Consider the following 14,391-nt stretch of genomic DNA (forward strand, 5'->3'; position numbering starts at 1 on the left):
AGAGGAACCAGATCGTAGCGGCATCAGCGGAAAGAAAAATGCTTTTGGGCTTCCCTGAAGAGCGGCCAATCGGAATTGGCCTTTCAAAACTTCACAGGCAGTGTTTTCAGAACGTTACCGACACACTAAACGCCACTTTCCTTCTTAAGACAGTTGTATAAAACCAAACGCCAGCGTACGCGCATGCGCGAGAACGCTCCACCGCTCCCCCCCCCCCCTGTTCAAAACGAGCAACGCTTTCCTGACGGTGAGACGACTCAGTCTCCCTTTTGCACAGTTTTCTGCATTCCAGAAACTGAACACCTAATTTCTTCTCTACGCCAGAGCCGTCTGAAGGCTCCCCAGGGGTGCAACGGTTAGCGCTCGGCTGCCAACAGGAAGGTCGGCAGCCCCAGTCCCCAGCGGGGGAAGGCCTGGTGCTGCGCCCGCCGCGGAGGTCCGGCCTAGGAAACCCTGAGGTGGCTCTGCTCTGTCCAGTGGGGCCGCTGGGCGGAGCCGAGTCGGTGCTGCCCAACAGAGCCATGTACTGAATGCGCCCAAGCGCTTCTGAGCGAGGAAGCTGCTTCAGCTCTTGTGACGGCGGGAAGGGCGGCAGAGGGGAGAACACAGACAGGGCCGTGCTGTGCGACCTGGACCAGCGCAGGCTCCTCGCTGTCCGTGTGGAAAATGAACCTTAGACCTTCACCACGATCGTGACTTTTACATATTTCACTTTTACTCAGGAGAAAAGCACACATCTGCCCTAACTAGAATAGTATTAAAATGTCACTATTTTATTTTCTTAAAAAAAAAAAAAAACTTAGAAAGATAGGTATGTTTCCTTGCAAGCAAAATGGAGAATGCATTATCCTTGTTACTAAGATCATGAAGCCACAGACACATCAAATCCACAGAACGGATTGGTGGCTTTGGAGATGCAGCAGCCTATCAAAGGTGCAGATTGGTTCAGACATTCTGTACATTGTGGGCAGAACCACAGCGGACCTCAGCCCGGCCAACAGCGGGGTGCCTCGGGGACCTTGGGGAAGCCATCATGACCCTGTCCAAGGCCTGGCGATCCACACGCACTCCCCAGCGCTCTCTGTAGACACGCAGGCCAAGCCCACCAGAGAGGCCAGTGGGTCCTGGCCGCACCCAGTGCAAAGCACGTGCATCATCGGACCAATGTCGAATCAGTTTTTATAAATATGTACAAATCAGTTACAGGCACTTGAAATGTCTTTGGCTGCAATAACCCAACATTGCAAGACAGCGTGTCCACAGAGCGTCCAGGCCCAGGCTGGGTCCAGCAGGCAACGATTATGGTTCTCTTGGTCTCGCAGAGAAACAGGAGCCAGGCATTAGGCTTCAGCCAAAGCCACCTGGAAGAGAGTAGGACAAGCAAAGCAGTCACACAGAAGGCCAAGCAAGTCGACCCCTCTGGCCCCTCGGTGGGCCCCACTCGACACACACAGACCCCACCAGCCCCTCAACATGAAACCTTAAGCCAAAAATATCCCCTGAAGTCGTCTTAAAACCAAACAATCTTTTAGCTAACTGGTGACAAAGGCCTGCCTGGAGCGTGGTGCTCTTTTCAGATCTATCCACGTGGGATCAAAGTGACTACAGCCACACTGACTTGGAAAAGGAGGGTGCGAATGTAGCACACCTCAAAGCATGGCGTCACTGTCACTGAAATGGAGGACCTAGCGTCCATGTTGCTGTGTATATTCTCAACAACAACAAAACAATAATAAAAAAATAATGAAAAGGGAAGAAAGCCTCTAGGCAGTCAGACGCGGCCGCCCTCCGCCAATCACCTTCTCGGGACAGAACTCAGGGTTGCTCGGGCGCAGTTTGCTAGGTCTGCCTCTGATGACGGCGTAGCAGAACATGGTTATCACCATCACGAAGAGGAAGTAGCTGGTATGCATGAGGTGCAGGTTTATTAATGAGCGATCGTCCTGAACAGAGGGGAGAGAACACACACGTATGCGCTGAACTGACGGAAGGCTCCTGAGCCAGGCCCACAGCCCGCAGGCGGCTGCCTCGCTGAGTGTGGGGCTGGGATGGGAGGCTGCTCCTTCTGGCTCCTAACCTGTCCCAGCTAGATGTCACGGTGTGAAGCTACCGTGTTCCTAACGCCTTCCTAACACTGTCCTCTGCTCTGGCCGTGGTCCTCCACGCTGCCCGACACATACACCCCCCGCAGGCCCAGCATCCGTCTGTCACCCTGCTCCTCTGAATACAGCCCCTCCCTCTGCCTGCACCCGGGTGCATGGCCAACCGTCCCGCCTGCGTTCCTGCCTCCCCCACCAGAACATCACCCGTCAGGAGCCAGCACCCTCCTCCTGCCTCTCCAGCTTCCACAAGTCCATGAGTCACCCCTCTCTGAACTCCCACATACAGCTGACTCCAGGCACCGTCAGGTGCCCGCGATCCCTGACGTGTATCCGTTCCCTTCCTCCTCAGAATGCCAGTCTGCACATCAGGCCCAAGGAATGAGAAATGTCGCCTGACCGGCCCTGCATGGCTCCTCCAACAGACACATGTGGGCCCACCAGCCTTAACACACACTTCACAAGCCCAGGGAGGCCAAATGTGGGTGGTGACCTGCTCACCCGAGGAGAGTCTCACTCACTCAGCTAGGCACCCATCAACCTCCACCCACCATCAGTCTGGTCTCCACTGCTCACTCCAGCAGGCCCCTGGCCTAGCAACTTCCACAACCTGATAAAAAAGAGATAGAGGAAAAAGGAAAAGGCCAAAGAGAAATCCACCCTAAAACTGCCATGAAAAAGAAAGGCAAGGCACTTACAGGCACACCTCACTTTACGCACTTTGTTTTACTGTGCATGGCAGACACCGGGCTACAAACAGGAGGCCCGGGGCCACCCACGTCAAGCAAGCCTCTTGGCGCCATTTTTCCAGCAACATGTGTTCACTTCGTGTCTCTGGGTCCCATTTTGCTCCTTCTCACGTTTTCATCATGCAATTGCACACTTAATAGACCAGAGCGCAGTGCGAGCATAGCTTTCACACACACTGAGAACACACAGAGAAGAGGTGCGTGCGACTCACTCCACGGCGGTGGTCTGGAACCACACCTACAGTCTGAGGTCTGCCTGGAGGGAGTATGGCACAGCCTCTTAAGAGCTCAGCTTCCATACTACCTGCGAGACTAGATTACGGTGTCTTCCTCCCCCTTCCTCTTCGCCAAATCCTCACCATCTAACCAAGGCTTCGTCTCTTTAAGCCTCTTTAGGTTTTTTCTAAACTCCCAGCAGCACTCTTTAGTGCTCCCGTGGACACTAAGCCCATAGTCTGCTGTGAATGTCTGTCTGTGAGAGGCAATACTAGCTCCTTGAGGACCACACAAACATCTCTTGTAACCCCTGTGAGTAAGGGACACAGCAGCAGCTCAGTAAAGCAGGAAAGGAAGAAGGGGACCCATTTTCTTAATCAAAAGTGTGGTAGGTTTTTCCAAGTCTCCACCACTCCACCTCGTCTCCTATCTCCACTGGCAATCTAGATGGGGTAAGCCAACACAAGGAGTTCAACAGGGCCAGCTCTAGGCGTTCCGCCACGTGCTCACCCGGATGCAGGCGCACACACACACGGTTTTTCTCACTTACGTCTGGAACAATAACTGTGAGCTTGGGATTCAATGCATGATAGACTTTGCCGATGGCTCCCTTGTAACACCAGAAAGGGTTGTAGTCCTGAGCGTACTTGGTGTTGGCATCTCTGGCCGTTGTGAAGATCTTGTACCAGAGCGTGGCATTGCTGTACGTGTCGGGGACACAGTGCGGTGGCTGTCTGCAGGGGGAGAGGCAGACACAGGTGCTCAGTGGCCAGAGACACTGACTCCCCAGCCCCTACCTGCCTGGCACCTGGCACTATGCTGAGCATAGCAACACATGTGGAAAACCGGGGGGGGGGGGGACTGACTGCCATCAAGTCAATCCGACTCAGAGCGACCCCCATGGGATTACAGACGCAGACCGTCTCATCTTACCTCCATGGAGCAGCTGGTGGGTTCAAACCACCGACCTTTTGGTTAACAGACAAAATGCCTTAACCACTACACCACCATGTGGAAAAGAGGCATTAAATAAGACACAAACATGTTTCTCTTGTGATAGACGTTATATTTTTAGTTTGAGGCTGTGATAGTTGGAGCTGTGTGTCAACTTGACTGGACCACAATTCTGTGTGGTTTAGCAATTGTGATGTGGGTTGTTCAAATGATGGGATCAGATGTATATGTTTTGAGCAGCCAATCTGTTGAAAGGGAGTTTCCCTAGGGGTGTGGCCTGCTTCCAGTATATTTATGGACATCCTGGGATAAGAGACACTCCTCTGTGGATCGGGATTCTGTTGTGCTGCCTACAACTGTCCCTGAACAAACGATCCACCATTCGGCCCGGAGATCTTGGACTCGTCATTCGTTGGATTCAACAGCGGGTGTACTGCCTGCCAACCTTGAGCTCCTCAGCCCCTGCAGCTGCAAGACTCAGGAAAAGCCTCCACCCTGACGTTTGATCCAAGAACTTGGGACTTGCCAGCTTCTCTAAGTGTGTGAGCCATTTTCCTAAGATAAATTTCCCTCTCTCTCTAAATATAAGCTTTACTGGTTGTTTCTCTAGACAACCCAGTCTAACACAGAGGCTTTAAAAAAAATAATAAAATAAAATAACAGAAAAACAAATTTGTCCTCGTTGTTGTCAGGTGCTGCCGAGTCGGTTTCAACTCAGAGTGACCTCGTGTCCAACATATGGGCACGCCGCCCGGTCCGCACCGTCCTCACAGTTGTCGCTATGCTTCGAGGAGCTGTTGCAGTCACTGTGTCCATCCATCTCACTGAGGGTCTTCCCTATTTTCATTAATCCTCTACTTTACAAAGCATGACGCCCTTCTCTGGAACTGGTCCCTCCTGACACCGTGTCCAAAGTTTGAGAAACAAAGTCTCACCATCCCCCCTTCTAAGAAGCATCCTGGCTGTACTTCGCCAAGACAGATTAGCTTGTTCTTCTGAAGTCCATAGTATATTCAATATTCCTTCAATACTGAAAAGAAATAGATACCTGACATTAAGGTGCTTGGGTATTAAATTCTGGACTTCAGAATTCAATGTGTTTTTACAGAGAAAGAGGGCTTTGCTCCTTTTAAGTCTGTTTTCTCAAATTATCTAAATTTTTGGTCACAGCTGAAGGTTTTACACATAGACTCCCCATTGGCTATTAATTCAGCACCTTAAGACTCATCTGATCTTGCCCTGCAACCCTCGAAATGTCCAAAACAGATCAATCCTGGGATAACTGTTCTTATTCAAAAAGGATTCACTATAGGATTCTTTTAAATAAGCTGCATCTTGTGCGTTTCACGTATTTATTTATAGATCCAGGGGCCCTGCCGGCTTAGCAGTTAAGCACTCAGCTGCTAAGTGAAAGGTTGGTGGTGGTTCGAACCCACTTGCCGCTCTGTAGTACAAAGATGAGGCAGTGTGCTTCTGTAACAATGACAGCTTTAGAAACCCTACGAAGCAGTTCCACTCTGTCCTCTAGGGACGCTGTGAGTGGGGATCAACCCTGTGGCTACCGAGTTTGGTTTCTTATTTATTCATGGATCATTACTTCTTTACAGAGAAAAGAGAGGCCAGTAAGAAAACTTAAAGGCAGAGCAGTAACACTGATTGCCCCTCAAGGAAACTGAACATGTCAGAAAAGCAGTGGCTGAACTCCTGGAAAACGACTGCACGTACAGCCCTCACTATGGATAAGGAAGGTGCCTTACTTAGCACTCTTTCTGCTCATCTCCGTCCATCAGCCCAGAATTGGCTCAAAGGTACGTGACTGTGACGTGCTGCTTCTCCTCTCACGGGAAAGTAGCCTGAAAACATCCAGTACCACGCTCCACTACCTGGATGAAGCACTAACCTGACTTTCACATGCACAAGTTCTGCCTTTGTAACTCTAAATGAAACAGCATCATCTGTCAGACAGACCTCAACAGCAGTTACTGTACAGAGTCCAGCAATGCCAGCCCTGAGGACTCCCGTGGGAGCAGCCCACTCACACTCGCGGGACACTGCGCTTCACACTCACAGCCACAGGGCTCGGGCTCCACTTACACAGTGACAGGAAACACACCGAGGGCAGCGGTGAGTGTCATGCAGGCCGTGAACACCACCTGCTCACAGTGCCCATGAAGCACACAGTCGTCAGAGCTCCAGGCCGCAGGCAGTGTAAAGGTGATGTTGATCTCCTCGTGGGCCTCCCTGCCTACAAAAGAGAAATATTCACACTCGTTTTACTCTCTGGGATGTGAAGGCCCGAAATCAAAGCACCGAGAAGTCACCGACCAGGCTGGATGCCCGCCTTCACGGAGTTTCAGAACAACAGACAGACATGCCAGCAGGACACCAGTCCCAGACCAGAGGACGAGGCCTGCTCAACCAGGAGAGCCACAGCGTGGCACAGGGAGAGAGGCCACTTGTCAGGCAGGCCCAGAAATGCCCAGCGGGAGCCCAGGCACCATCCAAGCTGGTGCACTTGGGCAGGGTGAACGATCGTCAACACTGGCTTAGCATCTGCACAGCACATGCACCATTCGGAACCTGCTTCTATTTCTTCTTAAAATTCACCGCTGTTCACAAGGAGACAGCTCAGGGGGCAGGGGTGCATGGAGGGATGGACACAGGGAAGAGGTGACTATCAGGAGGAAGTGGGAGGGGAGCTGTTGCATTGTGGGAAATTGTGGCCAATGTCATGAGACAAAGTGTATGTGAAATGCTGTATGGAAAGTGAGTTTGCTCTGTAAACTTTCACCCAAATCACAATAAAAAAAAAAAAAAAAATCCACCACTGTGCCCTGCACACGTCCAACGCATCCCGGCTCCCTTCTGAGGGTCCGAGGGTTTAAGCTTAAGAAGGCCCTCAAACTCTGGAAGTGACAGAGCTTAAACAGAAACCCAGGCCACCTAACTCCACAGAAGATGACAGTCCACTTTTCAGCAAGTTGTCGTTACCTCGACAACCATGGGAACAGCTCTCACCTGCCAACGGGAGGCTGACAGGCCCATGTCCCTTCAGGGACTTTAAAAGGCTCCTGGCAGTCAAAGAACCCACGGTTACTCCTCAACGGCCCAGGCCTCCTGCATGAAGCTATTCCGACTATTCTAGCCTCTGCTGCTTCCTTTCCTTCTCCCAAATCACTTACAGTTGGTCATAGGCTGAGAAGGGGTCAAAGGACGGTGCTCAATGCTTAGAGGTGTTCATTTTTAATGATTTAACAAACATACAGCACCTCCTGGGTACTATTCAAAGGAACTAGTCTAAGGGCTTGGTAAATATCTATTCACATGATCCTTGTCTCTCTGAGAATCCCAAAATCCCACAGGGAAGGCACTGGGTCTCAAGCTTTTCCTAGTTCTTCCCAGCAACTTGCATAGGGCTGACCAAACGCTGGCTTTCAAACATTTGTAGACCAACAACAAAGTTTGTAGGAAGTATTAGAAACACAATAGGAAACACCTGAACTACAAATTGTTTTTATTAAGTAAATATTAAGGCCAGAACCAAGGCCTCACTTTCTCACTCTTACATGTTTTTATTGAGAGCCTACTTGGTGCCAACCATGTTGTTATTAGTGGCAATATTGCCTCCCTTGTTTTATTAATTATTACTATTATTTTTAAGTGTTATTTTATTGTGGTTCCATCTTGACAGTATGTAGTTGAAACTCAACCAAAGGAGACACACAGGTGGACATTACAAACAGCACAGAAAGTAAAACCCCAGGAAGCAGCACTCGCTGCCGTGACAGCTGCCGGACAAAGCCCGGAAGGGGCCGCCTCGCTCACATACCTGACAGTCCAATCTGATGCCCCAAGATGGTCGAGTGCAGGTGGGTGACGTTGCGAGAGTACCCTCCAAAAGGTCTGAGCGGGTCCAGGGTTAGCGTGATGGCCACAGAGATGTTCACCGGGCCAGAGTCCTCCAAGGCCTGGGGAGACTGGGTGGACACCCTGGCCTGCCCGCTGGTCAGCGTGCTTTCCGGGGTTGTGGTGTCATTCGTGAGGTGCTTCAGCGTTTCGTTCTCTGATACACACAGGTCCAAGTCATTAAACCGCAGCAGGAAAGTGTTCCAGTCCTTTGTAAAATGCAGCAGAGAGAACAAGGTGTGAGAGGCCCAAGGGCCCCACCGCAGGGACATAGCCATGGGTTTTGGCGTGGTGGCCCCCAAGTCCCCCAGCACAGGGACACAGCCACGGGTCTCAGCGAGGTGACCCACAAGTGACCCACCACAGGGACATGGCCACGGGTCTTCGTGAGGTGGCCCCAAGTGCCCCACTGCAGGGACACAGCCTTGAGTCTCGGTGAGGCATCACACCCTAACAGGAGAACCAGAGCTCATGGTCAAGTGTTTACAAAGAGCAATGACAATACAGCCGTCATCCCCTTGCACAGATATTTGTCATCTAAGACAGGAACACTTCACTGACGTGAGATATTAAATAAGCTGAAATTAAACCAACATATGCAAGAAAATATGTAAACTACAAACAGCACAGTACAGAAAATGGCCTGGCTCAGAATCTAACGTTACACCCCTGAAGAGGCATAGTAAAACATTAGGAGAATCAACCCAAACACACTGAACAGTTGGGGTTATTTTTTTTAAAAATAAGGCTGCCCTACAATAATTCCTCAAAAGGCCCCTTCCAGACCCCTTCCTTTCTGTTTAGAACGGGGAACAGCAGAAGTACCCACACTCACGGGGCATTCCTTTTCCCTCATCGTGGACTCCAGTCCACCTTAAAGGAGGTACAACTTCCAAAGGAAGGAGAAGAGTTATTCCAAGGCTTCTCTTAACACACACCACCTACGCCATGACTGAAACGGGGCGCACACTCCTGGCACACGAGCTGGTTCTGTTGTGGGTAAACCGGCACTACCCTGCTGACGTGCCCAGGGTTGAGTTCATTTCCTCCCGAAGGCGTTCTCAGGCTGAGAGAACACCGACAAGTCCACCCCGGGCTGTTCCATGTGACGTCCCCATCCCAAGCAGCTCCACTTGACAGAGTTGCCAAATGATACACTCCCACGTCCAACTACCATTCATCAAAAACGCCATCTGCCTGATGAGCAGTCCCTGAGCACTCAAGCAAATCGACCTGAACACAGCCAGCAGGAAACTGCGTGACAGACAGACTGCCACTGGACGTATCAAATGACGTTCCCCCAGCACCTACAAAGGCAGCTGGCCCTTCTAGAACATCAGGGCTGAAAACGAGCATTCTTGTTCATGTGAGAACATTCCACTCTGTGATGTCCACAGAAAGTCAGGAGCTCCCCAAATCCACAGTGAAGGCACCATCAGGACTACATGTTCTGAGTCACAGCCGGAAACATTTCCCAATAGCTTCACGGTCTCTCCCACCACCTAGAGTTCTCCCCTAAAAAGAAAACCACTAAGTCACTCACAATGCGCCCTGGTGCAGCAATGGTTAGGCATTCTGCTAACCATAAAGTTGGCGATCTGAACCCACCCAGCGGCTCCACAGGACTAAGGAGCTGGCAATCTGCCTCCGTAAAAATGACAGCCTAAGAAACCCGGTGCACAGTTCCACTCTGCCCTAGGGGGCCACTAAGGAGTCAATCATCTCAGCGGCACCTAACAACAATTACAATAACAAATTAATCACAACCTCAAAGCCTTGCAGCATCTTGGCATTGCTTTCCTTCAGGCATTGAACTCATTTTAAAAACCAGCCAAGGTAAATGCCAGGCCCCAATTTGATCAGTAAGGGCTACTTATCCAGGCTGCATCTTAACCACCGGCCTTGGCCGAGTGTCCAACAAGCTCAAACTCTGCAGGGCAGTAATGCCAAGACACTCTGAGCTTTGGCTGGGACGAGAATGTGTGTCTTCACCCCTCATGTGAGTGCAGCCTGTGGGTGCAGCCTTCAGAGATCAGGCCGGGTCAGGAAAGCAGAGACTAAAACCAGCCAGTGTGTCTCTGAGCAGAAACTCCGAAAAAGTTCGATGGTGGAAACAGCTAAACTCTGTCACTTTAACTGCGTTAGAGGCTTCACTTATGAAGGCCATCCAGCCTGCCAAGATTACCTAAGATCTGGGATGCCAGAGAACAACTGAGTGGAACTGCCCACTCCATCACAAGGCACATACAATACGGCCCCCAATCCAATCCCCAGCCTGACCCCCACCCCACCAATGAACACAGCCAAGAAGGACAAGTCTAAGAACAAGCACTCCTGTCCTGAAAGAAATTTCTCCCCCAGCAAATCCACCAGAGATCGATTAATTCAACATCATTTCTAATACATGAAATAAATTTATTAATAGGTGTGTCATCACTCATCCCCAGTAACCAAGAGTTATTAAATCTTTATTGTTTTTTAATATGCAAAGCTAGTTTAAAGATCTGCCTTATACATGTTCAAAGTACTATATGCCTAGATTAAGCATTAAAGATTAATGTGCTGATAATTTATTTAAATTGGCCAGAATATAAACATCTAGCAGGCAAGTCTGTATACAACTGAAGTTCCTCTTGATAAAACAGACAAATATATATGAAAATAATTTCCTCTTTTCTAATTTCCTTAGGGTCCCTTCTTATCCAACAGGAAACACACAAGTAGTGCTGATAACTCCCTGTGCCGACACGCGGCTTTGCAATATCAATGTTTAGTTTTCTTCATCTGTAATGAGCTAAATCATTATCACAGGAATTCTCTAGCTTCTCGGCACAAAATGCTTTACACACAAACTCTCTAAAATGCATGTTTCATTGCTGAAACCCTTTAACTTAAACTGACAGTGTTATTTACACCAACAAATAACTATCCAGCTACAGGCATGCTTGTTTCACGGCACCTCACTTTATTGCGCTTCCCAAATCCTGTGTTTCTCGTAAACCGAAGGTTGGCGGCAACTCCGCCTTGACAGTCCATTGGTGCCACTTTTCCAGATAGCACGGGCTCACTTCCTGTTTCTGTGTCCCATTCTGGTAACCAAAAAAAACCCAAATCCACTGCCATTGAGTCGGATCTGATTCACAGCGACCCCTCCTTGGATTTCCGAGGCAGTATCTCTACGGAAACAGATTGCCCAACCTTCCTTCCAAGGAGTAGTTGGTGGGTTTGAACCACCAACCTTCTGGTTAGCAGTCAAATGTGTTAGGCACTATGCAACCAGAGCTCCTTCTGATAATTCTCACAATACTTCAAACCTTCTCATCATGCTCTTGCACACTTAAGGAGCTCTAGTGGCGCAATGGTTAAGGCATTCAGCTGCTAACCAAAAGTTTACCGGTTCAAACCTGCCAGCTGCCTCGTGGAAGAAGGGTGAGGCAGTCTGCTTCTGTAAAGATTTATAATCTGTGAGACCCTATGGGGCAGTTCTACTCTGTCCTTAAAAAAAGGGTTTCATGATCACAGGGGACGTCAAGCTCAACTGACACAACACACTACACAAAACATTGTTTCACATCCTACTTTGGCGAGTAGCAACTGGGATCTTAAAAGCTTGCAACCAGTCATCAAGATGCAACAATGGGTCTCTCCTCATCCAGAGCAAAGAAGAATGAAGAAAACCAAAGACGCATAGAAATAATTAGTCCAAGGGACTGGTACACCATGTGATCCTCAGCCTATACAACTATGAGACCAGAAGAACTAGATGGTGCCCAGCTACCACTGTCAACCACTCAGAGGGAGACCTATGTAGGAGATCCTGGATAGAGTAAGAGAACAAAGTAGAACAAAACTCAAAATCATTAAAAAAAAAAAAAAGGAAAAAAAGGGACCAGGTGTGCTGGTCTGATAGAGGCTGGTGGAACCTCTGAGACTACGCCTGAGACTATGGCCCCTGCTGCCCATCAGGTCTGGAATGGAACCCACTCCTATGGCTTCCAGCCAAACAAAAGACAGGCATATAAGCTGAACATTTACTTCAGGTAGGTAACACTCCTCGGAGAGATCCATCATGGGAGAATAGAAGGGCCTTGTATACACAGGGAGACAACTTGGGGGGCAGGAGTGCATGGGATGGAAGGACACAGGGAAGAGGTGACTATGGGGAGGGAGTGGGAAGAGAGCTATTGCACTATGGGAAACTGCAGCCAGGGGGGCAGGAGTGCATGGGACAGAAGGACACAGGGAAGAGGTGACTATGGGGAGGAAGAGGGGAGAGAGCTGTTGCATTGTGGGAAACTGCAGCCAATGTCATGAGACAAAGTGCATGTGAGCTGCTGTATAGAAAGTGAATTTGCTCATTTCTCTGTAAACTTCCACACAAATTACAACAAAAATTAAAATAAACAAACAAGGGTCACCATGAGTGAGAATCGGCCAGATAGCAGTGGGTTTTGGAGGGGACTGCACACTAACAGGCTACAGGCTAAGTAGAACGAATGTTCTACAAAGAAAGAGTGGAAACACTGATAATTGGCTATCCCTTACATGCCTGAGAAACCACACAACGCACGCGACCCGCCCAGTCGCGACACTGGCTTTATGGCAGTGGTCTCCGAGGCTCGCCTGCCTGTGTTCCTAACACACTGAGTCACAGAGACATGGAGAGAGGACATGGCCCATAAATACTGACGTTCCTCACTGGGAGGAGTCCCAAGCAGAGGACAGGGCATGGAGAGCCAACAGGCGTTTCCCCACCCGACAGGGCCCAGCCCGTCTTCTCCAGGAGGACACAGAGAACTCGGTTCCATACCTCTGCCATTTCCGGTGACTTAATCTCCTTGATTTTGAAGAAGTAGCCCAGGGTCAGGAAGGCGATTGCCATGGCGCTGACGCTGATCATAAAGACCACCAGGGGAGGCCGGCTGCTGATGTACAGCTTCAGGTTCTCCAGGGGGTTGATGTTGAACATTATCATCCGCTCCACCTGAAAGCAGTCAACACGGCATCAGAGGAGCACCAGCCTCACTTCGGATTCCTTCTGGAGTGTTGGGTGGGTCATCACTCCTTACTGATCACACGTTCACTCAAAAGGCAAGAAGGATCAAACACAAAATGTTAACTGTGGTTATCTCAAAGTGGCAGAATCTTGAAAGGGAGGCATTTTCTCCACCAGTCTGAATCTTCTAAATATTTTATATGAACATGGATACTACCATATTACTGGAGAAAATATTTAAGTATGTTAGTAATAAAACACAAATGACACACCAACAAGCACAAAAATTAACTGAGCATAGTCATGAGTTCCTCTAGTCAGTCAACATTCACTGCCCTGTAACTCATGCCTGTCCTAGCACTTGGCTTGCAGTTGTCATCGTGTTGTTATGTGCCATTGAGTCAAACCTGACTCATAGCAACCCCTCCTTGGGTTTCCGAGGCATTATCACTACAGAAGTAGATTGCCCCATCTTCCTTCCCAGGAGTGGCTGCTGGGTTTGAACCGCCAGCCTTCTGGTTAACAGTCAAGTGCCTTAGGCACTATGCTACCAGAGCAGTAGGCATACAACATTGATTGCATTTTATTATTCCCGTTTAAAACCCTCCTGAGGCTGCCCACTGGAGGCAGGATGAGGTAATCACAGCCCCCAGCACGGCCCACAGAATCTCACCACCCAGAAGCTCTGCCAACCTCCGGCTTCACCCTCATCCACTTCCCGCCTCCTTCACCGGGCGCTGCCTGGACTGGCTTTCTTGCTGTTTTTTTTTTAGGATTGGCTTATTGATTTCTACCAAGAAGTCAGCTGCGATTCTGACAGGGACCGCACTAAATCTGTAGATCATTTTAGGGACTAGTGCAATCCTCACAACATGAAGTTTACCAATTCATGAACATGGGATATCTTTCCCTTTATTGAGGTTGTCTTCCTTTCCCCAACATGTTTTGGTTTTCAAAGCGTAAGTCTGCAGCTTTTTTGTTAGGTTTATTTCTAAGTGTTGGATTCTTTGTGCAATTTTTTGAATATGTCACTCTTGCTTCTTCCCAGCTGCAGGCCGTTCTCTCTGCCTGGAAAGCTTTTCACAAAGCGTCCCCACGCACTTGCTCTTCGTAAAATGCAGGTCTCTGCTCAACACTCAGCTCCTCAGTGAGGCCGCCCTTGACCACTCTCACCCCGGTCCCTCAGTGCCCTGCTTCAAACCTTCACACTGCTCAGACTCAGCCGTGACTACGGTTATTGCTCCACTTGGTGACTTGTCACTCTCATTTGTGAGCTTCAGGAGAGTGGAGACTCTGCCTGTCTCGTTTACTGCTCTATCCCTGGCCCCAAGAACAGAAGCTGGCACCCACAAGCACTTAAAAATGAGCAGAGCCACAACATTTAAAAAACAACAAACAATCTAGTCCAGCTTTTAAATTTTAGGGAGAAAAAGATACGTCAAGAGCCCCTAAGAATTAACAGTGACCAATT

The 14,391-nt window shown here is 49.4% G+C and overlaps 1 protein-coding gene across 1 annotated transcript; it reads right to left on the bottom strand.

The window, feature by feature from the left end:
- Positions 1–1,340: 1,340 nt before the first annotated feature.
- On the bottom strand, positions 1,341–12,893 carry TMEM248 (transmembrane protein 248). The gene is made up of 6 exons (XM_007940630.2): positions 12,735–12,893; positions 7,848–8,133; positions 6,113–6,263; positions 3,615–3,798; positions 1,800–1,943; positions 1,341–1,361 (listed from the first exon to the last, which is right to left on the bottom strand). Exons 1-6 carry the CDS (start codon positions 12,891–12,893, stop codon positions 1,341–1,343), a joined length of 945 nt encoding a protein of 314 aa, XP_007938821.2.
- Between the last annotated feature and the right edge of the window lie 1,498 nt (positions 12,894–14,391).

The sequence above is a fragment of the Orycteropus afer genome, unplaced genomic scaffold, assembly GCF_000298275.1.
Source record: "Orycteropus afer afer isolate SDZICR_OR568_19922 unplaced genomic scaffold, OryAfe1.0 scaffold00006, whole genome shotgun sequence".
Classification (NCBI taxonomy): domain Eukaryota; kingdom Metazoa; phylum Chordata; class Mammalia; order Tubulidentata; family Orycteropodidae; genus Orycteropus; species Orycteropus afer.

Coding starts and splice junctions, on each gene's coding strand:
- TMEM248 (XM_007940630.2), bottom strand. CDS start 12,893: ATGTTCAACATCAACCCCCTGGAGAACCTGAAGCTGTACATCAGCAGC. Junction 6,264..7,847: donor GCATCAGATTGGACTGTCAG/GTATGTGAGCGA, acceptor TCTCTTTTGTAG/GCAGGGAGGCCCACGAGGAG. Junction 1,944..3,614: donor TCACAGTTATTGTTCCAGAC/GTAAGTGAGAAA, acceptor CCCTCTGTTCAG/GACGATCGCTCATTAATAAA.